This window comes from Spermophilus citellus (genome assembly GCF_964194105.1).
Source record: "Spermophilus citellus genome assembly, chromosome: 15".
Taxonomy (NCBI): domain Eukaryota; kingdom Metazoa; phylum Chordata; class Mammalia; order Rodentia; family Sciuridae; genus Spermophilus; species Spermophilus citellus.
This window is the reverse complement of record NC_138195.1, coordinates 65,460,463-65,483,170: the sequence shown is the minus strand read 5'-3', so window position 1 is coordinate 65,483,170 and position 22,708 is coordinate 65,460,463. Positions and strand designations below refer to the sequence as shown.

Genomic DNA, 22,708 nt, shown 5'->3' with positions numbered 1-22,708 from the left:
AGGATGCCACTTCCTCCAGCCCAGCCCAGCCCGAGGTAATAGTTGTCCCTCTCTACCTGGTTAATACTGACAGAGGGCAAGAAGGCACTGCCAGACCTCCAGCGTCCCTGGGGCCGCTCGGCTCTGCTGCCCGGGCGACCGCTGCCCCGGCCACCGCCCCTGCCGCGTCACCTCTGACCTTCCCGACTCTAGATGATTTCATCCCCCCTCATCTGCAGAGGCGGCCCCAGCACAGCCAGCCAGCCAGTGCTCGCGGCCCCCTCCCCCCTGTTAGCCAGACACCACCATCCTTGTCACCACCACCTCCGCTGGTCCCTCCCGCTCCAGAGGACCTCCGCAGAGCCTCGGAGCCCAACCTCTCGGGAGCCGCCTCCAGTACCGTAAGCTTGCTGCACTTGCCTCCCGTCGCCTTCCTAATGTCTGCTCCGGCCGTGAGCCCCCTTTCTCACCCAGCTACTAAATTCTGAAGAAAGCATTGGCTGCTGCTGCGCCTGCGTGATGACTGGACCCCTGATGGCTGTCCCTAGAGTGCATGCTTCCTGTGTGTGACCTGGGTCGCCTGGGGCTCTTCACGGGGCTCTCAAGTGTCTCCTCTCCTCTGTCCTGTTGGGAATGCACATCTTCCTGAAGGAACTTTGTCCTCCCTCTGAGGAAACATCTGTGGCCTTTCTTTGCTTGGCTCTTCCTGGGCCAGGCAGATGTAGTGTTGAGAGCCAGGAAAGCGGCAGAACCCTGGGGACCAGCCAAGGGCAGGTGTGTGGCTACAGGGCAGGGTCCCAGGGAGCGAGGAGGTTCTGGGGGTGGAAGACATTCACTCTGGTTGGGCTTGTGAGTAAGCAAATATGCTTTCATAACAGAATGGGCAGAGATTGGGATTAAAAAAAAAAAGGAGAGAGTTGGATTTAATTGAGGAAATGGAAGACTTGAACAAGTATTAGAACTTTTTCAAAATTAAACAATTCCTGGGACTTCTATGAGGAAGGCCCTAGGGATGCACCAATGTTCACAGAAAGTTAAATGTCCTTGACACCTCAGGTCCCTTCCAGTAGGGGGAGGTGGGAAAGCCCAATTGTTTTAGGGGAAAAAAAAAACTGAACCAAAGTACTTGGGTCTTGTTTTTCCTCAGGAGCCTGGGAATGGAGAAGGTCTGAAAGAATCTCAGCATGAGTTGTAATATGAAGATACATGAGTCTACTTATGGTGCTGTGGGGTTCAGTGGGATCAAGCAGTAAAAGTTTCTCCTATTATGGTCCTTGGCACAGAGGAAGTACCCAATTAGTGTTAGTTACATTGCTGAGAACTTGCCCTAGCAAATGAGGCGCCAGTAACCAGTTAATGAATAATTAATCTTTGAGTTCCTTCCGTGTTCTAGGCATTCTGCTAACTACCATAGGTATACCTGTGAAAAAAGTCAGACTGCTTACTCTCTCCCAATGGGATTTTTGGGGCATCAGTGTATCAGTTCTCAAAGTTAGTTTGGGTGGGATCATGTGAGAGCCAGGGAGGTCTAGTTATACTCGTAGAGTTTCTGATCTTGTGGGGCTAGGGAGGAGCCCAGGACTCTCACTTGGTCATAAGCACCCCAGGGTTTTTGATATTGGGAGTCCATGCACCATATTTTGAGATGCAGTGAACTGGTGAGTCACATGTTTGGTTGATGGAACTCATCAAATATCCCCTTGAAGAGATGTGCATATCAAATTGGCCCAGGTAGCATGTTAAGCTGGAGCCAGTCAGGCAGAAAGCAGGAAGGAAACTTCTTGCTTGACTTATTAGAGAAATTATAATAAGGCAGCAGAAGCACCAAAGCTGGGAATTGTTACATCCTGGGTGGGAGGCTGTTCTTGACTCTCCAGATGCAGCACAGTGGAGCTACGCCAGGCCCAGGCCTGGTGTGACCTGTGGGCTTGAATATATTTCTGGCTTTGGGCTTTGCAGCTCAGCCCTCTGGGAGGAAAGTGATGAATTATTCCCTCCCCCCGGCTCTCAGGCTGAACTTCTAGGTGAATTTAAAACTTCTGGTTTGGGGGCATGTAGGCACCTTCCTTTGGTGCAGAATATCTTTCTCTAGAGTAGCAAGTAAAGTGAGCCTTATTTTTAGTGCACTCATATACCATTGTAAGTAGCTTTGTTTTGTGCCTTATAATTTATCATTTGTGTAGCTCTAGGTTTTCATATTGCGTTTGTTTTAGGTGTGCCAGGGCAGATTAGTTGGGACAGTGTCCTCAGTATCTCAAACCTGACAAATCAGCCTGGAGTAGACTTCCCAGGAGTTGGCCTGAGAACTTTTGATTTAGCCCCAGGTAACAGAGTAAGAGGTGAAGAAGGAAATTATTGGGATTCCTCCTCTGAATAGGAGTTGTCAAGTAGAAGAAGGACCTTTGAGGATGGTGTCCAAGCCATGAGTTGATCATTTGCAGCCATTTGGAAATAAGAGGGAGAAATAAAAGTTAGTTTAATTCATTTAGTTTATTTTAGTCAATAGCTGTTTTGTGATGTTTCAGAAATAAGACATGGATCGAAGTCTACAAAATGTTTGCACAATCTACCCATGAAGACATCACATTAGGCTTTCACACTTTAAAGAGCTCTGGGCCTGATATTTTGTGTTCCTTGGGTACACTCTGGCAGCATTTCTAAATCATTTATCTTTATTAAATCACTGTGGAGATAAATTTGGATAAGTGTAGTTATTTTCTACTTTATAAATGGAGGAGTCAAGATGAGGCACTTGTGTACAAGATCATAATGTGCGCTCCTTGGGTCTTGGAAAAAGATTTTATTCACACAGAAAATTGAGCTGCCACTCATTGGCTACATAGGAAATTTTCAGGAGGGAGAGACTGACTGAGACAATGTGTGCAAAGCCCCTACTGGGTGCCAGGAGCTGTCCTGGGTGCTGATACACACATTTTTCTCTTCTGATAAGCATATGTCCTCGCGACACAAACATTAGCTCAGTCACACACTTGGTAGTGGATGGTGGCTTCTGTAATTCACTTGGCATTCACTGAGCACCTGTTATTTGCGGGTCATTGTCTGGATGGTGGCAGGTGGAAGAGCTGTGACCCTTGTCCCATAGGTACATCCACAGTAGTTGATCTCTGAGCATAGTAATTGCTTTAAAAGTAACAATCAGGGCCAGGGGCTAAGCTCAGTGGTAGAATGTTTTCCCAGTATATGTGAGGTCATGAGTTCAATCCCCAGTACAGCAACAACAACAACAACAACAACAAAAGTCCATGTATAAAAGTAACAATCAAAATCTTGTTCTTAATACATTTAAGAATGTCATCTTAGTTTTAAGGTTGGTTAATTTTAAAATAGAAACTTTGCAAAATGTAGAGATACAAGGAAGGAAACTGTCTGAATATTGTCACTACATTTGAGGGTCCTACTTTTTTTTTTAAAGACTGGCATTATCCCCTCATACAGATTATAATGTTGGCATTAATAATTTTATTAGTATTTCTGGTAGAGATCTCAAATTTTTTAAAGTCAGGATTCTCACAAGTCTTTACTTCAGGGATTTCTGTCACTCTAATGTTAGAGTGGAAAAATGTCACAGCAGGATAGGATAATATTCAGATCTCAGAAGCCAGTTTTAGTAAAATTGCTCAGTGATTCTGATGCCACCTGCAGCTTTCCCAGAGAACCGTTTCTTAACTCTTTCCTGTTCTTATGTCAGTGATTTCTTGTCCTCAGCTCGTCTCACATTTCTCTACACAGTGTACTAAACCTCCCTGATTCTTCCCAATTAAGCCAGCTCTCATTCTTGGATCGCATTTGGAATTGCATGGGTTTTGCATGTCACTCTACCTTGAATTTGAATTTGCTTTTTCAGTAACTGGATTGACCCACAACTCTTACCAGGTGAAAATAATGACTGATGCTGCTGAGACTGTCAGCAACACTCCCCTTCCTTTTCTCTTCCCTTACTAATACCAGCAAAGAGAATATGCATTCCAGACGAGGCTTCTAACTGGATTTAATGATGATATGTCTCACTGATTCCATTTCTTTTTATAAAATTAAGGTCTTTGTAAAACTTTACATTTCTCCCTTTTTAAAAAAAGCATTAACTCTAGGTTTCTTGTACAATTAGTGACAATATTCATTTGCTTTTCAGGGTTCCAGTCCTCTACTAAATGAAGTTGCTTCTTCCAATACTGGAGCTGATTCCCAAGCCTCTACACCAGCCAGCAAGCCATCATCCGCCTACCCCTCGACAACCATCGTCAACCCCACCATTGTGCTCTTGCAGCACAATCGAGGTAAGGGGAGCCTCACAGTGCACCCCTACTAACTCACTGCAGTCAGCATGGCTGTCCCGTGGTATCTGGGGCAAGACTTCTATCACTGCACAGAGATTTTCACAAACTTTATTCTGGGCTTCTGCCTCATTTTACCCACATGACCTATAAGATCCATCCCAGCAGGCTGACAGAGATCACCTATTTGCATATGTAAGCCAGGCTAGTGCAGGTACCTTTTCTGCACGTCAGGTGCTCCTGGTTTTCTTCAGAAACCAAATTGCAACCCCCTCTCCCAAATAGGAACCTTTGTGTCTCTTAATTCTTCATCATGTGATTTCTAATGAGGCTTTACTTAGAAAATGTGGGTATGATGATAACCACTTTTTAAGTCGTGTCAGAAATGATTTAGTTCTTTGACAAGATAGATTTCTAGAAAGCAAAATGTTGAGTACTAAATTTAACAAGCAAATATGCTGGGTAGAATTTTCTAAAATATGAAACATGTTTTTATGCATCTAACACAACACGTTTTCTTAGTGACTCTCTGGCCCCCTTCTCACAGCAGTTATTGCATAAGGTTGTCATTTGGTGAAACCCTCGGGGACTGAGGTTTATGTGGCTGCTTACCTTACTCCATGTGGCCCAGGCAGGAATGCGGAGGGTTTTCAGGTTCAGTTTCTATAGTTTCTCTGGCTGCTTTGGTTGGTTCTGCTATGTCTCTGAAGGGGCTTGGGATTGGCAAAACTCAAAGAGCTTTGAGATAGTAATGATACATATTGACCCTTCTGCTTTGAAATTCCAGAGGATGATTCTAAATCCCAAGTTTTCCTTTTTTGGGAATTCCATAGAGAGGAGTAAGCTTTCCCTTTTACAAAAGTTCTTTACAGCATGAAATGGAAAGTTTTCAGGCTGTCTCCCAGTGCAGAAAAGCCTTTTTAATATGAATTTCAAAGAACAGTGGAGGTTTACTTGTTCTGTTCAGAGCTCAAAGCTCAGATCCAAAGCTTCCTTTTCTTGACTCCTTCTTCGCTTACTTCATAGTTTCCTCCCTTTCCCACCCCCTTCCTCTAACTTGGATGAAAATGGAACTGGAGTCTATTTTTAATTGTTTTCCATACTAAATAGAGGTTTCTGTTTCCTGCTTCTAACTTGAAAAGTAGATATATGTAACATTTTCTCTCATTTCAAATATTCCCACTCAGATCTTAAATAGTCATTTTAGTGGGGCTATTTATTTATTTATTTATTTATCTGCACGGTGTGGCTCCCATATCAATTTTCTCCCATGGATCTGTGTTCTTCAGGAAAAAATAAGGGTCCCAGCCCCAACACTAAGCTTTGTATAAGCCCATTCTCCCAAGTGTGCCATGCCCTTACTGGCAGTAGCTCTCTGCCCAGAAAGTGTCCATAATGCAGGACAAAGTGAAATTTTAGTTCTCTATGAACTTCTTTATGAGTCATTTTTTTTTAAATCTAGTCAAGTAGAAGTTAATTCCCAGAAGGAAAGGCAGTTTCTTTAAAAATGGTATTTATTCCCCAGGCAACATGGTTTTTGGGAAGTGCCAAGTATAATGTCAGCTGCTACTGCCAAGTCCCTCCAGTGACACCCAGTAAGACATCTTTGGGCACAGAAATGCCTGTAGTTCCTCTTTGTCTCTTCCTTGAACAAGTGAATTCCTCTTGTTCACCCAAATATTTTTAGTTCTTGACTTTCTCTTTTGGCCAAGATCTGCCCTTGGGTTTAAACATCAGAAATGTGCAGCCTGAGACATACCTCCTTCAGAAAAAAAGATGCAGTAATGACGTTAGTTTTTTGGAATTCAATGGCACCTTCCATAAAGAACAAAACCATGCATTCACTAAGTAGGTAGGACAGGAAGAGCTGAGAGGAATGGAAGAGCCTGGCTGGCTTGGCCCTGTGTCCCTCATCATAAATAGGGTTTAGGTCAAGTGTTCTTGGCACTGTTTGGGAATTTACCCAACCTAATAGCTCTGCTTTGCCTCACCCGTGAAAACAATTTCTTAACTATTGCAGAGTGTCCCAAGGGAATGATAACTTTACTCCAGTTCTGGACTTCTGCTTTAGTCATCCTGAAAATTTCCTCTTTTTCCCCCCCCTGCCTAGATTGTCACAGGGCATGGTACGATAATAATCTTGTTTCTTCAAGCCAACCTCCCTATTAAGAACAAACAGGGGACACCAATCCTCTGGCTTGGCACTGATGGTTATGAGCAAGCATCCCTTTTCTCCTTTTTCCTGAGTTTGCGTACCTCATGTATTTAAGGGTAAATCACTTACCACGAGGCCGGGAAGGAAGATTTGAACCCAGATACTTTTAGGACTGAAGAGGTGTATGGGTTCCCTTGCTCAGGGCTGCTCAGTCTTGTTAATCTGATGAATCTTGTTAACTTGATGATTCAGATTCAGGAGCTATTGGGAAGGGGTGAGAGGATAAGATTCTACATTTTCAGAAAGCTCGGTGGGCATCCCAGCAGTACTGGATGTGGACCATGCTGGAGATCAGGAATTCAGAGGTTCCCAGGTGCATCTGTGGACATAGGAAATTGTCTAGGGATTCCCCTAGAGTTGCTAACTTCTAGTTTTGGTAAATAACAGCCCTGAAAAACATCCACTGGTATGTGTGACATAAAATAAAAGAAAGGCCATTTCACTCCTCAGCAATGGGAACAATAGTATTTTAAATTGTATACATTGGCTTCTACTGGCTGGGAAGGACCCTACCAGTGACTTGTGGAATGGAGTTGGATAACCATACATCCCTTTAGATAACACAGAGTACCTTGATGTTACAAGTGAGGAAATAGGCTGAGAGGCGACGTAATTGGCCATTGTCACCTGACAGGTTGCTGGCAGAGCTGGGTCTAAAGCGCCACTGGGCTTCTGCTTGTCCAGCTGGTGTGAACCCCATCCACATGTTGAAGGTGAATGGCTGCTACTTGTACTGTCCAAGAGCTCGAATTCTGCTTTCTTCGCTTCTTACCCAAACTGATTCTAGTGGGAGGATAGATGGAAATGTGGCCACAGGGCATGATGACAGCACCCATGGGCTGGCAAGTGTTCTATTTTTAACTGTGTGGCTGCTTTATATTTAGCAGCCATGGAAGGTAAAGGTCACTTTTGTGCTTATCACATAGCAAGTACACTCAGAACTTTCCAAATGAGATGTTGGCCTCCCCTCCACGTGGTCACCCCGAAGGCTGAGAAATCAATAGACCTTCAATATTAAGGAGAGCGACTAGCGATGCAGAGAACCTGGACTGGGAGTTGAAAGTCTAGCTTCTAGATCCAGATGATTTTTGGTGTAGTTTGGGCCCCTTATCTGAACTCTCTTGGCCAATGCTGATTTTTCTTAGAATTTCTCCCATACTCTGGACCAGCCTCCTTGCTACAGTGGCTCAGATGTACAGTGAGAAAAATAGTTATGTCTAACAGCTAAGGTTGTTGCCAAGATTGCAAATGTTATGCCTGAAAACACTTAAAACCAGGGTCTGGCTTTGAGCAAGCTCTTGGGAGATGACAGCTTCCATGGTTATGCTTCTAATCACCTTTCCTTCAAAGGTACCAAGGCTAGGATCAGATAAGGTCCTGTGCACTTGAAACCAGAGGGAGTGAAAGGTCCCCTTTAATGATAAGATTATTTCTCCTACCCCAGTATTGGGGATCAAACCCAGGGCCTTATGCATCCTGGGCAAGTATTCTATCACTGAGCTGTACCCCCAGTCCCTTTTATTTTATTTTGAGACAGGATCTCATTAAGTTGCCCAGATTGGCCTTGAACTTGGAATCAGCTTCAGCCTCCTAAGTAGCTGGGATTATAGGCATGTGCCAACACACCTGGCTGAGATCATCTTGAGACAAGATGTAAACTGCTAGAAAATGGACTGTCTTGAATTCTGGTGCAAATCTGGAGAGTGAGGAGTTGGGAGACATCATGCCTGTATAATAAAATCCATGTCAACTCCCCTGTCTTCAGCTGACCTGTGTATTTTAGCATCTAAAGGACAATGAGGGTGCTGAGTTTGGGATCCTAACTAGTTATACCAGGATCTCTTGGTCTTACCATATACTGTATAAATCTCACTTACACTGTGCATTCTTTTCTTTTATCACAGAACAGCAAAAACGACTCAGTAGCCTTTCAGGTAGGTGACAAATATATTTATTTACATATTAACCACTGTGCCTGTTAAAGCCATCTTTCAGTCACCACCCAATGTTGGATCAGCACAATCTTCTGAGCGACCCTAAGAATTGGGGACTATATTCGTTGCTGGAATCTTTGTTTCAGGGATGATAACAACAGGCTTAGATTCTGCCCCCTGGAGCTTGCAGGCTTGGCAGACAGAAAAGTGAATCAAACTAGTAAACCTGTCCCATGGAACTGCAATGAGTAGCTTGATGGTAAGAACAGGATGTTCTGGGTAGGTAGCATAAGGGGTTCTGCTTCAGATGACAGTGTTCATGGCAGGTCTCTGAAGAGGCCACCTTTTGGTTGTTCTCTCCTTCTCTTAGATGTGACAGGTCAGGGTTTAGGAAATGTGGGCAGGTCTTGTACTGTTTGGGTTGCAAAGCCAAATGCCAATAGTTGACCCAAGCGTGATGGGTCCAAGTAAGAACCATCTGACCAACAGGGTCTGAAACTGCTTTTTGAACTTAAACTGATTTTAAGGATTATCTGGAGCGATTGTCAAAACTCATCTTCTGCACTTGGCCTGCAAAAGTTCAGATTTAATGGGTATGCGTGAGAATTTGCATTTTTCACCAGCTCCTCAGTGGTACTGATGCTGCCCTCTGGTGACCACACTGGGTGGCAAGTGGATTATTAAAGCCTGGAATGGGGAGTGACAGCAGATATAATCAGATAATCAGGGATCACTTCCTGAGAAACTGTGCAGGATGGGACAGTGTTGGGTGGGGAAGGAGCAAACTTGTAGGCTGAAATTAGGAGGAAACCCAGGAATAGGAGTGCTTAGTCATTTCCTGCTGGATTCCTTGTAGCCATTCTGCTTTGAATCCTGGTTCTACCACTTACTCATGGTGTCACCACAGGTCCATTATCTGATGTCTCTCCTCTGTGAATGGAGAAAGAAGTATCTCCCAGGTTGTTGTGAAGATCAAAGGAGATTCCACTTATAAAACAGCTGAGCATTGAGCTTTGGCACTTGCAAAGGGCTTACTGTTATCAGTGGGCACAGCCATTGATTCATTATTCATTCTATTGAGTGCCTGCTTTGAGTAGAGCAGAGGCAGGAGGCAGGCTCTGGAGGTGCATCAAGAAAACTGTGCAGCCTATGGGCTGCTAATGGTATCATGTGATGATTTTTCACCTTTCTTTGGTCATGGCCACTCCTTGAGAGAACCTAACTAAGGCAACAGATTCATTTTCCAGAAAAAGCCACGCATGCAAGCATGTGCATGTGAGTTCCATGGATTTTTAAGTACTCATGAACTCCAGAGTTAAGAACCCTTGATCTGGTGGATAATGGAAGCCACCATTTTCTGAGCAGCTGCTGCATGATTTCTGTGTGACTTTATCCCACTGCTGTCCTTGTGACTTGTGCAGAGCTGGGTGGGGAGGACGTGGGGTTCTCACACCCTCTCAGCTTTATCAGGGCTTGGCCACGGGGCCAGGACAGGCTGTGGTTGAGCTCAAGGTGCCCTTCACTTCCCCTCCTTTTGCTGCCACTTCATTCCCCTGGCTCCAGCCTGGATTGCAGAGAACAGAGTGGCTTTGGGGGAGAAAAAATGTGGCTCCTGTGAGCTTCTTCCTACTGTGGGAGTTTGAAGGAATAGATGAAAAGGGCATCCGGCCATATTATGAGACTCAAATTTGGTCCCTTCTTGGGGCTGTTTGTATTTGGATAAGGGACTTCACCTCTTTGAGCTGAAGTTTCCTCATGTGGGAAGTGGGGGTGACAATCTTTGTCCCTGCCTAGAGGAGCTGATGTGACAGGAATGGGGAGAATGCCTCACAACCAGAAAGGGTCTCTCCACCATGCTGGCAGGCTCAGCCTGGCTCCTCGGTGCTAAACAAACCTGATGCTGTCTCCTTCCTTGAACTTTGGGACAGATTCATTAATGATGTTTGATAGACTGGGGCCTAAAGCAAGTGCTCACTAAATGTTAGTTCCTTTTTGAAAAAGAAGTACCATTTTGTTTAGGAGCTCCTGAAAGACAGGGGCCGGCAGTGCTGACACTCTGTAGACCCTGTGCCTTAGAGAAAATAAGGTTCTGCTCCTCACCTGTGGGGGCGGGACTCAGGGTCACCAGTCTTCTGTTTTATCAGAGTCTTATTGAGCCCCTGTGGGCTCAGGAAGAGTCAAATGTGAATAGAATCTACATGGCTCAGGCCCACCCTGGGGAGAAAGGAAAATATGATTGTGACTGCGATAGTGAGGTTGACACAGGACATGGAAGCCACCCTCCTTCCCCTAGGGAAGTGTGAGCATTGTTATCATCTTCAGTCACAAAACTTTGAGTATGAAGAAAATCTATCCCACCTCCCATAAATAGAGGCCCCATCTGAGACTGTCAACATCATCATTATTTAGGGGCCCAAGACCTTCCTTGTTAAAGCACAGTATAAAATGAGAAGGAAATGCCCCAGGATATCTTGTGAAGAATTAGTGTTTGCTTAGTGAGAAGTAACAGCAAGCCCTCATTGCAACAGGGATGCCAAAGTGGCCCTGTCACCTGCATGGGACACTTGTCATTTTGGATTTTCATTTTATTTTTAAAAAGTCCCACTTTTTGCAGTTTAGCCCTCCATATATCAAAATCCACTCAATCATAAATCATGTGACCACAAGTTTCTTAAGTAAAATAATTCAGAGCTAATTTTTATAGATTAAAAGGATTCTTACAACTCCATGGACTGCTAGCCTGTTTTGCAGTTAAGTGATTATTGAGCACCTGCTCTACAGTTTAAAAAAAAAATTTCAAAGGATCTAGAAACCCTTGAGAACAGCATGTCTGTAGCCCTCATTGTCATAGCATGATGAAGGCCTCTAAGCACTGGGTAAAACAGAGCTTGGAATCAATTCTCCTGTGCCCTCTTGATCTCACTCAGGGAAGCCCTTTCCAGGTAGGAGGGGAACTCTCAGAGAGCCATGTTAAGGGTAGACTTGGGTAACTCAGAATCCTCCTGCACTTCCAGGCTTCCTGCTAACCCCTTGACCCCATGTTGGAATTTCCTGGGAGCATGAGAACTCTTCCCATAAAGCCAGTCTGGCCTTAATACAGTGATGGTGCCATGGATCAGGTTTTCTGAAGCACTCACTAAACTGATTCTTCTCACACAGAATATTTAGGAATCATTTTGCCTTTACAAATGCAGCAAGAGTCTCAGAAATCCATTTGAAATCATGGCAGACTGATCCTGTTGAGTTGACTGAAAATCCTCAACCTGAGCGTGTTGATTTTACCATTCCCCTACTTCTCCAGCCTCCCCTCCACACAGACACCTCTGAATTTCACTACTTTGCAGGGACCATTATGTCCTTCCATTTCACCATGGGGTAGCCGCCAGACAGCACTTGGCACCTCTCTGTCAATCAAGGAGCAGATATTCCTGAGCACTTATTGCTTGCCAGGCAGATCTGCATGCCCTTCATTCTTACCTTATGGACTGTATCCACAGGACTTCAGGGTCCCCTGGTTTACACTTTTTTGCTTCCAGTCTTTTGACCTCTCCAATTACCATCTGGCTCATTCCTTCCTCCATGCTGAATTCCCTCCCTATGGCCTGCTTATACACTTGTTCCTTTCTCTGCAGTGTGGCACCTACCCCCACTGTCCTCCTGAAATGGCTACCCCAGAGTGTTCCTGTGACTTTCCTCTTGCCTAATCTAATGCCTCCTCCTCCTCTGCTTCAATTTATGGGTTCTTTTGTGTGTGTGTGTGTGTGTGTGTGTGTGTGTGTGTGTTTAACCCACATCTTGGAATTCTGTCTTCTCTGGTTTCATGGCACCTTGTTGTGTTTTCTGGTTTATCTCCTGTTCTTCTGATGACTCCCACATCCTTTTGAGGACTCTTTTGCTTTTCCTCCTGTACCTTTGGCATCCCTCAGTGCAAAACTCCAGCTCTTTGGTTATGCTGTCAATTCCTTCCACACTGAACTCTGCCATCTCCTTGATATTAGCCTTGTGAGTTTGCTCTAAAATTGCATTCCTACCAGAGCATCTTACCTGGGCTTCCTCTGTGTTTCTCCAAGGGGTCTTTAGGGCAGTTCTACCTGAGTATCTCACTGTCTTCTCAAATATATTCTGAAAATGGAAGCAGCCATCTTTCCCTCCCTTCTCCAACCCAGTTTCCTTTCCTAATGTCTCAGTTTGGGTTAGGCTAGGCTCCCAGACTGGAAACCTTGGTGCCATTTTGGAGGGATACAAAACAAGATATGGTTCAGAGAGGACTGCTAGGCAGATACTAGGTCAAATCCCAGCTTAGCCATGTGCTGGATGTGTCACTTCAGGTTGGGTACTTTAACTTCTATGTGCTTTGGTCCCCTTAACCATTTTAAAAAATGGAGGGATGATAATAATTTCTTTTCAGGGTTGTTGGGCAGATAAAATAAAGAGTTTAGTGCAATGCGTGGCACATAATCAGCTCATAGTAGTTCAGAGGCACCCATGCATTTGCTTATGTCGTTCAATTGGGCAGGAACACCTTCCTCTTCCTGTTTATCTGCTTGGCTTCTCTTTAGACATGTTGGATGCTGACTCATGTATCAGACCTCATCATCCTGCCTTTTCACTGCTGCGCTTGCTTTTTCTGCCCATTAGAATGTAAGCTCCCTGTGGGCCAAGATTCTGAGATATTCACTGTCAGTCCACTATGCACAGTACCTGGCAGGTGCTTAGTCAGTGCCTCTCTAATAAGTGAATGACAGGACTTGGAATAACAACTATCATAAATAATTGTATAAATCTGTACACAGGACCTGGCATGTTTATTAGGTCTCCATAATTTCCAGTCTTGAACCAAATTAAATAAACCATAATGAACATGTAGCAGTTTACAGCTCTCTGAGTTCTGTGGTTTAAGTTATCTTGATAAGTTCTCTTACAACCTGGCTGTGAGGTTGCCAATGGAAGTGTTATCACCATTTTTTTGGATAAGAAAACTAAGGCACAAAAAAGTGACTATCCCACAATGAAATAAGAACTTTCCAGTAATGTTTAGCCACCTCCTTATAGTCCTATCTGCTCCCTTAATTTCTGGACTAGTCAGAACTACTTGGATGCCCAGAGCATAATATGCAAACCTCTGCAAAACACACTGTTGGCAAACTTTTTTTTTAAGGACCAAATAATAACTATTTTAGGCTTTGAAGCCATAGCTATTCAACTCAGCAGTGGTAGTGTTAAAATACCATAAATAAAGTGTAAATGAACTGATCTGATTGTATTCCAATAAAATTTTACTTAGAAAAACAGATGACTGGCCCATGAGCCATAGTTTGCTGACCCCTGCCCTAAGTGGAACTAGTTCCAGTTGGGAATTAGCAAACACACTTTGTTTTAGCTGGATGGTTTGTGAGTTTTTGCTTTGGAGCTACCAGAAGAGCTTCAGCTAATGATTGCTTTTTATTTCCAGATCCTGTCTCAGAAAGAAGTGTGGGTGAGCAGGACTCTGCACCAGCCCAGGAAAAACCCACCTCGCCTGTCAGGGCTGCTGAAAAAAGAGCAAAGGATGACAGTAGGCGGGTGGTGAAGAGTGCACAAGACCTAAGCAATGTGTCCACGGATGAAGTGGGCATCCCACTTCGGGTATGAGTATTGACCTAAAAGTCCTTCATGGGCTTCAGCTTAACTAAACTGTGATAAAAGCACAGCCCTGATTGCATGTGAACCCGTCTATGGGTTACACAGGCCTGGAGGGGAGGGTGTTCACACTGGCACCTGACCCCAAATGCCAGACCCACGATAAGCTGTGTTCCAAACTTGGTGTTCAGCAATTTTTCCCAAAGTGGTGTGGGATGTTTCATGGAAAAAGAAAGGGTTTTGTGGTCAAATGAAAAGGAGGAATGTCTGAGTGGGACAAAGTTGAAGAAATTTCTCTGCAGCAGACCCTCAGAGAGGCTTTGGGCTTGTGAGTGTTCCAGGGGTGAATGCCACAGGCAATCTTCCTTTATTATTGTTCCATGGAGTCTGTTCAGAAATTCTTGCTCCAGGGTTAGAGCACCCTGGAGAGTGTGAGGTCCAGAGCCCCAGTTTTGGGGTTCAGGAAGAAGATCCCCCTGGGTAGGAACTACCCCCACACATACAAATGGAGGAGGAAACGCTGATATAACCACTGGAAGGATTCAGCCCACCAAGGCCTCCAGGAGAAGGTGGGGTCTAGTAGCAGCCCTGTCCACTGGTCAGGCATGCTAGTCCTCCTGTCAGCCTAAGGAATTCAGGGAAACCTGCCTTTTGAAACTGGATTCAGGTGAATTCCATTCCTCTCCATGTGTTCACTAGGCCACTGACTACAATGCTTCCCTGTGATTTCCAATTGGAAAAGGGACTAGTTTCTTTTTGCTTTCTTTTGGAGAAAGTAGGTAGACATAGCCATGGGCAAAGCCTCAAAAGAATGCTGCTCTTGTCCTAAGTAGTAAGTAATTTAGAAAGAGAACTATTACCAAAAGCAGCTATAGCTACAATAAACAAACAAACAAAACCCAGCTTTGTGGTGAGGGTGAAAACTCTGGCATTGAATGCTATAATGGGTTATGTGTTAGTGTATTCATTCTGAATCTGGCCCTATGCAAGGTGACTTTATATGGATTTCTGCAGAATAATCTGGAATGGATTATTATGCCATAGCATAATAAGCAAGTGTTCTTTGCATCAGATTTCTAGGATTTACTTCAGGTTCCCATAGTTTGTGTTTGGAAATAAATTCTCTGTAAGGATTTTAAATTTTTTTTTAAATTAAGAATGGACATATTTTAAGTCTTTGTATACCTTTATCAAAATCTGCATTCTTTTGGCCAACTATCACTCTGCAAAATGTTTCTATATCTTCAAAATGTTTCTAAATATTGAGATGCTTAGTACTTCTTTTCTGAATCAAGACTAAATCTGCTGTGATTGGGTGGATGAGCTTATTCATGTCTGTCTGAATCTCTTAGTTTGTTCTTTTTCAATAGTTTTGACTTAAGATGTCACTTCCTGTCTGATTTTGATTTTGTAATCATAAAAGTTCTGAAATGTGCAATTTCCATTTTATCTTATTCTTTGCCTTTGTTTTTCTCCAGAATACTGAGAGATCAAAAGACTGGTACAAGACCATGTTTAAGCAGATCCACAAACTAAACAGAGGTACTGGTTTTCATTTGTAGAGGCTGTGCTGTGCTGTATGCCCCCATATTGACTCTTGAGTATCATCCTAAAGTTAGTTTGCTTAGACTCCAGGAGATTGGGTCCTGCAGTTGGATTCCATTAGGTACTGATCTGCCTGAATCCAGCCATGCTCCTTGAGAGCACAGGAGGGAGGGTGCACCTGTATGCCCACCTCAGCTTTATAATTTGAGGTCAGCTCACAAGTCCTCCCTCCCAACTGTGTGGAATGCAGCAGGCTGAGCCTAGCACTCTGCCTGAGCTCCAGCACCTATCTGCCTAAGATTCGAGCAACTCCATCTCTCACCTGCTTCCAGCTTTAGGTATGTCCTGTGTCAGCCCGTGACTGCCTCATGAGTAGAGAAAGTTGAGAAATCTGAGTTAAGAACTGAGTTAAGAAAACTGTTCTTGGGGCTGCAGTTGTGGCTCAGTGGTAGAGCACTGGTCTTGCATGTGTGAGGCACTGAGTTCGATCCTCAGCATCCCATAAAAATAAATAAATTATATAAAGGTATTGTGTCCATCAACAACTAAAAAATAAATTTTAAAAATAAAAAAAAAACTCTTCTCATCTAGTTTCACTCCCCTAAACACTCATGTGACCTTGGGCCAGTCATGTGCCTCTCTGTGTTTATCCTGCCTTCCTTCCTCTGAGAGATGTTGCAGGATCCACATGAGAAAGTATTTGGCCTTGTGAAGGTATAATGATGCATAGTGCACCTCTAAGGTTATGTTAATGTGAAAAATAAGCACCCCTAGCTGCCAGCCAGCACTTGGCAGGTAGCCCTGAGAATCAGTCAAGAGCTGACACACCAGAGCCTGCTCAAGCTGAAAGAGGTGCTTCCCAATTAAAGGCCCACTGGGCTGTCAGCCAGTGACCCAGCATGGTGGGAGAACCCCAGGCCAGTGCTCGGGCAGGTCACAACCCCACCAGCTCCCATTGCTGCCTGTGCCACCAATCAACTGATAGGCAGGGATGTAGCTGCACCATGGGCAGGGTACCGGTCCTCCTGTGGGCAGAGCATCCTGTCCTTCCCTGTTCCCAAATCCAGTCTGACCGCCTGGCATGGATGGTACATGAAGGCAAAGAAAGAGTGTTCTAGTCAGTATTCCTGTGTAAGCTACAAATATCCAAGTTCTCTAATTAGCTGCAGATGTCAATTAACATTACTGTTAGTAAGTTCTTGCTGGGTTCATAATGAACCAGGTATGCCCCTCTTCAAAGTGTTTCTAAATATTTAGAAACAGTACTTAGCTTTTCTGAATCAAGACTAAATTGGCTGTGGTTGGGTGGATGAGCTTATTCATAGTAGCCATGCTAAATGATCCGATGGGGTCATTTCCACTGGTCACTTCCTAAAGTTACTCTCCACTGCCTCTGGCCATCTGTGACTCTCTCACATATTCACATCCAGCTATGGAAGGCTAAATGCAGGGACGAGTGCTTGCATATGTGCAAAGTAGTTTTGCCTTACAGGCAGTGTTGGTGTTCTCATGTAGTTATTAACTCAACTAAATTACAGGTGATAACACAACTACCTGTCCTAATGGTAGACAGGGGTATTTGAAAAATTGAGACTCCACTTGTTTGCCTTGATTCTAATGTCCACCATACACGCTTTAAAAAAAAAATCATTCTAGGATAGTGTTTCCATTGCATACTACTCATTATCATACTTAATATCTCTTGCCCATAAAGAGTGAGAGCTTGAAGCTTTGCGCTAAGTGCTTTCTGCACACTGGAGCCTGTTTTGATGTAATTCTTTGACCAAGGGAAGTAATGATATTGTGTCTTTTGATGTGTCTTAATAATTCAGGCAAAAGGACTGGATTTTTAAAGCAGCTTGAATTTCTTTCATGTGACTAGTGATGTTTACCATGTTCCAGAATTCAAGGAGCCTAAATTGTATGTGGATTCCTCCTCGTTCATTGTCTCCATTTGTATCTTCCTCTATTCTCTCTCCCAAACCTGCTCCTCTGCCTAGACACTCCTGAAGAAAACCCTTATTTCCCTACGTACAAATTCCCTGAACTTCCCGAAATCCAGCAAAATTCTGAAGGTACCATAAATTTAGATGGCGTATCTGTTGTTTTAGCCTTTAATTAGTTCTTAGAGTTCTATTTTAGGCATAAGATTTGGCTTTTAGATTTTGTTTTTATAGTCATTTTTTTTGGTTGGTGAAAATTTTATTTCACTCATTTGCATGATATGCTGTATTAAAATAACTAAGTCCTTTCTAATTCATTAATCTATTTTTAAGTGTGATGCTGGTGTGCTTTAATAACACTAAACTAGGTAATCAGTCATTCAAGTGGGAATTTGTCAGTGCCTCCACTTCATGGTGGATAGTTTCAAAATCCACTGCTTTTCTCTGCTACAGAGGACAATCCTTACACTCCTACCTACCAGTTTCCTGCATCTACTCCTAGTCCTAAATCTGAAGGTAATTCAAGGAAAACCGTGTGCCTCTCTTTGTACTGGTGCTGTTATTTTGTTTTTCACCTTGGGGTTTCTCCTGGTGGCTTAGGGCTGTCTCCCATTCATTTGCTTCCCTCTAACCTTGTGTTTTGTGGTATTGTCTCATTCCTCGCTGACTCTATAACCAGAGTATATCCAGATAGTACTTTAATTCTATTCCCTTAGGGTTTGCATGATTAATGAGTAGCCATCATAGCTCAGTTATAATGTTTGGAACATGTGGGGCTCTGGGAAAAGCTGCCTATACCAACGTCTCATGACCTGGTGTCGGGGCTGGTCATCTGGTGCTGGTGGCTGGGCAGTGATTTGGTGAAGCTGAGTCATTGTGGTGGACGGGCAGGAAGTGGACCTGCTGGCTCACAAAAACAGACACATCACCTCTTTCAGAATCCTATACATTCAACTAACTTGTCACTGGGCTCCTCTTGCCATTGACCTCCCTTTGGGAGGGAGTTCTTGATGTGGTTTCGAAATATAAGATTCAGTCATGGTAAGAGATGAGATCTCTTGAATATAAGGATTTGGGCCAACCTGGAAAACAGTTCACAAAAGCTGCTAGGAATTTGTCTTGCTGGGGAGCACAGCCACATTGGTGTCTCAGAGTGTACTTACTTGGGCAAAAAAGTCCTCTTGTCACAGAAGCTTCTAAAAGGTGAGTTAGGGACAATATCTGAAGAGTTATCATAGTAGCTGGCATGGTCTGATCTTTGGATGAGTGACCCAGAAAAAGGAGGGGCAGAGTCTGGAAGAGGAAACTTTGTTAAATGCTCTTCTAGAAGGAGATGCTCTGAACTTAATGCTCTGAACTTCATTCTAGTTGTTCAGAGCACTTGCTCTGTGCCATGCACTATACTGGCAACCGATGATAATGCCATGAATACATCAAGTGCCCTGGCAGGGATTTGGAAAGGGGGACTTAGCACACTGTGCCCATTGTAGGGACAGTTGCAAGAGCATGTGTCTGGAGGCTGCAGAAATCTTGTTGGCACACAACAGGTCCTCAGTAATGCCTGGAGAATATAATGAGTGAAAGCTTTGCACTGTGGAACCAGAGTGCTTATTTTAGAACTCTGGTGCTACCATCTCAATGCTGCTCTGCTCTGATCAGCCCAGCCCTTCTCACCATTTGTAAAGTCATTCATCTGGTCATTCACTGGACTCTTACTGATCACTTATCATATATGAGATGACATGTTGGGACATGAAATATCGTTATCATGCCTGGGGCCTATTTTGAAGGAAAAGTCTATTGAGTAAACCCCAGAACTCAAAGCTGATGACTTAAAATTTTGATCAGTAACCTCCTCACTATTTGGCATAGATAAGTTAGTCTTTCTGTCTTGGGAGTTCTGATTCTAGCTGAAAGCATTGCTGAAGAAACAATTGACTGAGTTGGGCAAGGTGGGGGGCATTGTTTAGAATAAATGTGACTAATTACAGTTCTTAATTTGTGCTTTATTTATACTTGTGAGCTCAACCCACTTATGAGATGGGGCTCCCTGTAGGTAAGGTGACAAGTGCAGAGCATGCTGAGGGCACAATGTCCCATGGGCACAGCTGGAGGAGGGCCCCTTGGAGAAGTCCTATGTCTCCTGCTGGACTGGAGGACTGATTAGGCCTATCACAGGCAGTGCCCATGGCTTCCTCAGCCTTGGGACGGGATGTCATGGCCTCACCCCAGAGCTCCCATGTCATCAGCCACCGCGCCCTTCAACTCTGATTTATGTTAACATTTGCCTTTTGGTGTACATCAAATCTGGCACAAGAGGAAAGCGGGGTTTTGGTTTTTTTTTCTTTCTTCAAGGCATAAATAGTAAGAAATAACATGACAACTTGCCGCATATATTTAGACATGAACCTTATTATACTTTTTATTTTCAAAGACCAAAAAAGGGAAAATTAAAAGAATTAGGTTGAACATTAAGAAATCCAAATAACAAAGATGATTAGACTTTAACACAAGTTTCTAAGAAGTCATCTTCCCTGGAGACCTTTCTAAAATAGGATAGATGCTATCTCACGCCCCCATCTCTGCCTAGATGACATATCCAGGCACAGATCACTATTCCATTAGATAAAGACGTTTTACAAATGAGGAAAATGTTTAAACTAGATCATTTTTTTAAACTGTTGGACTAAGATCCTCTGGATTTCTGAATCTATGGCTGGTGGCTTAGATGTTATCTGGGGGTTCCATCAGAGTACCCCAGCCCTGTCCGTGGTGCTGCTCCCAATAGGTGGCCCTGGGCTCTGTGCACTTCCTTCTTGACAGAGGAAAGATTTATGCCTTTCAAAGAAAGGCATTAAAGACAGTTAGCACTTAATGGAGGGTCTGCCCAGAGATTTTAACATGCCTTAAGAAAGAAACAGCTTTACTGAAGAATGTGAGCACTTGATGGTCCAGAACTGGTCTCTTAGGGAAAAACTTGTTGCTGGTATTGTTTTAATTCAGAATTCGGAACTAAGATTATCTGTAGTACACCTACCAGAGCCTAGCCTGAGGGTTGTTGCCTCTGTCTAAATTTTAGTTGTTGATATAGTATAAAAAGACGCTTCTAAAAGCTCAAGACTGACTCTCCTAAATAGCAAGGGGCCGTGTGAGTTTTTATGCTAGCTTAGCAACCTTCTTTTTCCCCCCAGTTAACAGTGAACAAGTGAATGTCTGGCCAGACTTTTAGAAGATAAACAGAATGATTATATCTTGATCAATGAGGTTTAAGATATACTTTAAAAAACAAACCACTGTCAATCCCAGCAAGGAACCGTCCCTTCAATCATTTTACAATCTTTGAGGCTTCTGTGTGTTGCATGTGCTTACACTTTGCTTCATGAAGCAGGTAAGGGAAGAAAGAGCTGTGGAAAAGCAGCTTCACAAATGCAGCCCTTTCCCCTTCCCCACCTCCTTCTCTTAGGGCCAGCAGTATGGTAGCCAGTACCTCCATATCTCACCACTAATCCTGTAAATGGTAGTAACATGACCACCACTGCGATGACCATGGGACTGTCACTTACTGAGTCCTTATGCTATGCAGTATTAGACTCTATGCTGAGTGAATCACTATTGTTATCTGATTTTCGACCCCCCCCCACAGTGACCCCATGAGACTCAGAGAGGTTAACTAATATATGCAGTATAACATAGTAAGTGGCAGAGCCAGGATCCAAACCCAGGTAGGTCTAAGAGGCCCCTAAACATGGGCTTTTACTGACTATGCTGCACTCCTGTACTCCCTTGAGTGGCCCCTCCTTTCCAGGGGCTCTCTGATGCCTCACTGTAGGTATCCAGCTTCCCCCAAGTCAGAGCTGCCTCAGGATCCTGAGCCAGTGTCTCCTGGGATGGTGTCTGGGAGATATGTTTAGGAAAGCTGTCCAGGTGTTTGGGAGTCCCAATCAGCCAGCATTGAGAACCACTGCAATGGAGGAGCACCACTCTTCCCCAGAGTGCAAAAGGGATGAAGATACTTGCCTAGATGCAGTTGTAGAAATTTAGATGCAGGCAGGATTAGAGTGAGGAATGCAGATTCAAAAGAGTTAGACTTTCTACCCTGAAGATGGCAAATGATGTTTGCTCACTTGGTACATTTGATGTCAGGAAGACAGAGGATATAAGGATACCTAGGAATCTTTACCAAAACCAAGTAATGGATAGGTTACTTTGTGGTGCATGGCTTCTGAGGAACAGTTGACCCACCCTGACAGGGTGGAATCTGTCATCAGAGGTGAAGTCCCAGAGACTAGCCTTCCCCCTGGCTTGTGGATACCTCTCACAGCACTTCAGGCTGGTGGTGGCCACTGCAATGTCCTGGTGCTGTGACTCAAAAACAGGCACTCCTAGTGGTGATGTCCTAGTGTTCTCTCTCGTTGTGCCTTTTTCTTATTCCTAGACAAGATTGCACTAAGCAAGGATTTAAGGAGGCTGATTTTCTTAGGCACATCAGTTAAAATAATCCTCTACTGGCCTTGCAGGATTTCCAATAATAGCCTTATTTTGCTTGTATTCAAGCAAATCGTTCTATTGGGAGTATGGTTGGCCAGGATTTGTGCCTCCTGCCCCAAACTCTGGCTAGCACTGCCCAGAAGAGGGGCGGAGCTGCTCTCAGTGGTCACCTTTGATCTCCTTACAAGAGCTGCTCTGAAGGTTTTTGCCTAGCAAGTGCAGAAGTCTTTGGCCTGCAGAATAGTTTAGAAGTGAAGGAGTTATTCCCTTTCTAACTTCAGGACCCAAGGATCTGATAGGAGGTGAGAACGGTGAGGTGAGTCCTTTTCTAACCCAACGGGCCTCCCAGACTTTCCCCACTAACACCTTTCCTGCTTTACCTCCTATCTTCCATAGAATTATGTCTTTTTTTTTTTTTCTGAATATGTCTTCTGCAGCTACTCTGCACCCTGTGCTGGCCCTTTTCTTACCCCTTCAAATTTGATTGCCTTTAATCAAATCATAGACAACTTGGCAAGTCTCTCCCCAAGCTCCCAGACGTCCTGGCTTCTTTGAACCTTCTTGCCTCCTTTGCTTATTCTTCCTTTCATATCACAGACTCTGTACCCAAATCCGTGTACGTTCCTCTTTTCCTTAACTGCTTTTGTCTGAGAGATGTTTGTACATGTCTATCTTTACCCTTTAATCCTTGCT

The 22,708-nt window shown here is 43.9% G+C and overlaps 1 protein-coding gene and 2 long non-coding RNA genes across 52 annotated transcripts in view; 1 reads left to right on the top strand and 2 right to left on the bottom strand.

The window, feature by feature from the left end:
• LOC308633897 overlaps positions 1-440 on the bottom strand; it is a 29,924-nt gene extending 29,484 nt beyond the window's left edge. Inside the window, exon 1 of the long non-coding RNA XR_014018895.1 lies at positions 380-440. This is a non-coding gene — a long non-coding RNA (uncharacterized lncRNA). The remainder of the gene's footprint in view (positions 1-379) is intronic.
• SORBS1 (sorbin and SH3 domain containing 1) overlaps positions 1-22,708 on the top strand; it is a 234,952-nt gene that overhangs the window by 143,408 nt on the left and 68,836 nt on the right. For 17 of the 50 annotated variants that reach the window (XM_081267226.1, XM_081267219.1, XM_081267186.1 and 14 more), the window contains 7 exons: positions 3-380; positions 4,130-4,274; positions 8,391-8,420; positions 13,873-14,045; positions 15,518-15,581; positions 17,585-17,659; positions 17,981-18,043. In XM_081267226.1, coding sequence (XP_081123352.1) covers positions 3-380; positions 4,130-4,274; positions 8,391-8,420; positions 13,873-14,045; positions 15,518-15,581; positions 17,585-17,659; positions 17,981-18,043 — 928 coding nt within the window. The remainder of the gene's footprint in view (positions 1-2; positions 381-4,129; positions 4,275-8,390; positions 8,421-13,872; positions 14,046-15,517; positions 15,582-17,584; positions 17,660-17,980; positions 18,044-22,708) is intronic. The other 33 variants (XM_081267217.1, XM_081267205.1, XM_081267225.1 and 30 more) reach the window with 5 other exon arrangements.
• On the bottom strand, positions 5,460-7,340 carry LOC308633896. The gene is made up of 3 exons (XR_014018894.1): positions 7,058-7,340; positions 6,556-6,687; positions 5,460-6,033 (listed from the first exon to the last, which is right to left on the bottom strand). It is a non-coding gene; the product is annotated as an uncharacterized lncRNA (long non-coding RNA).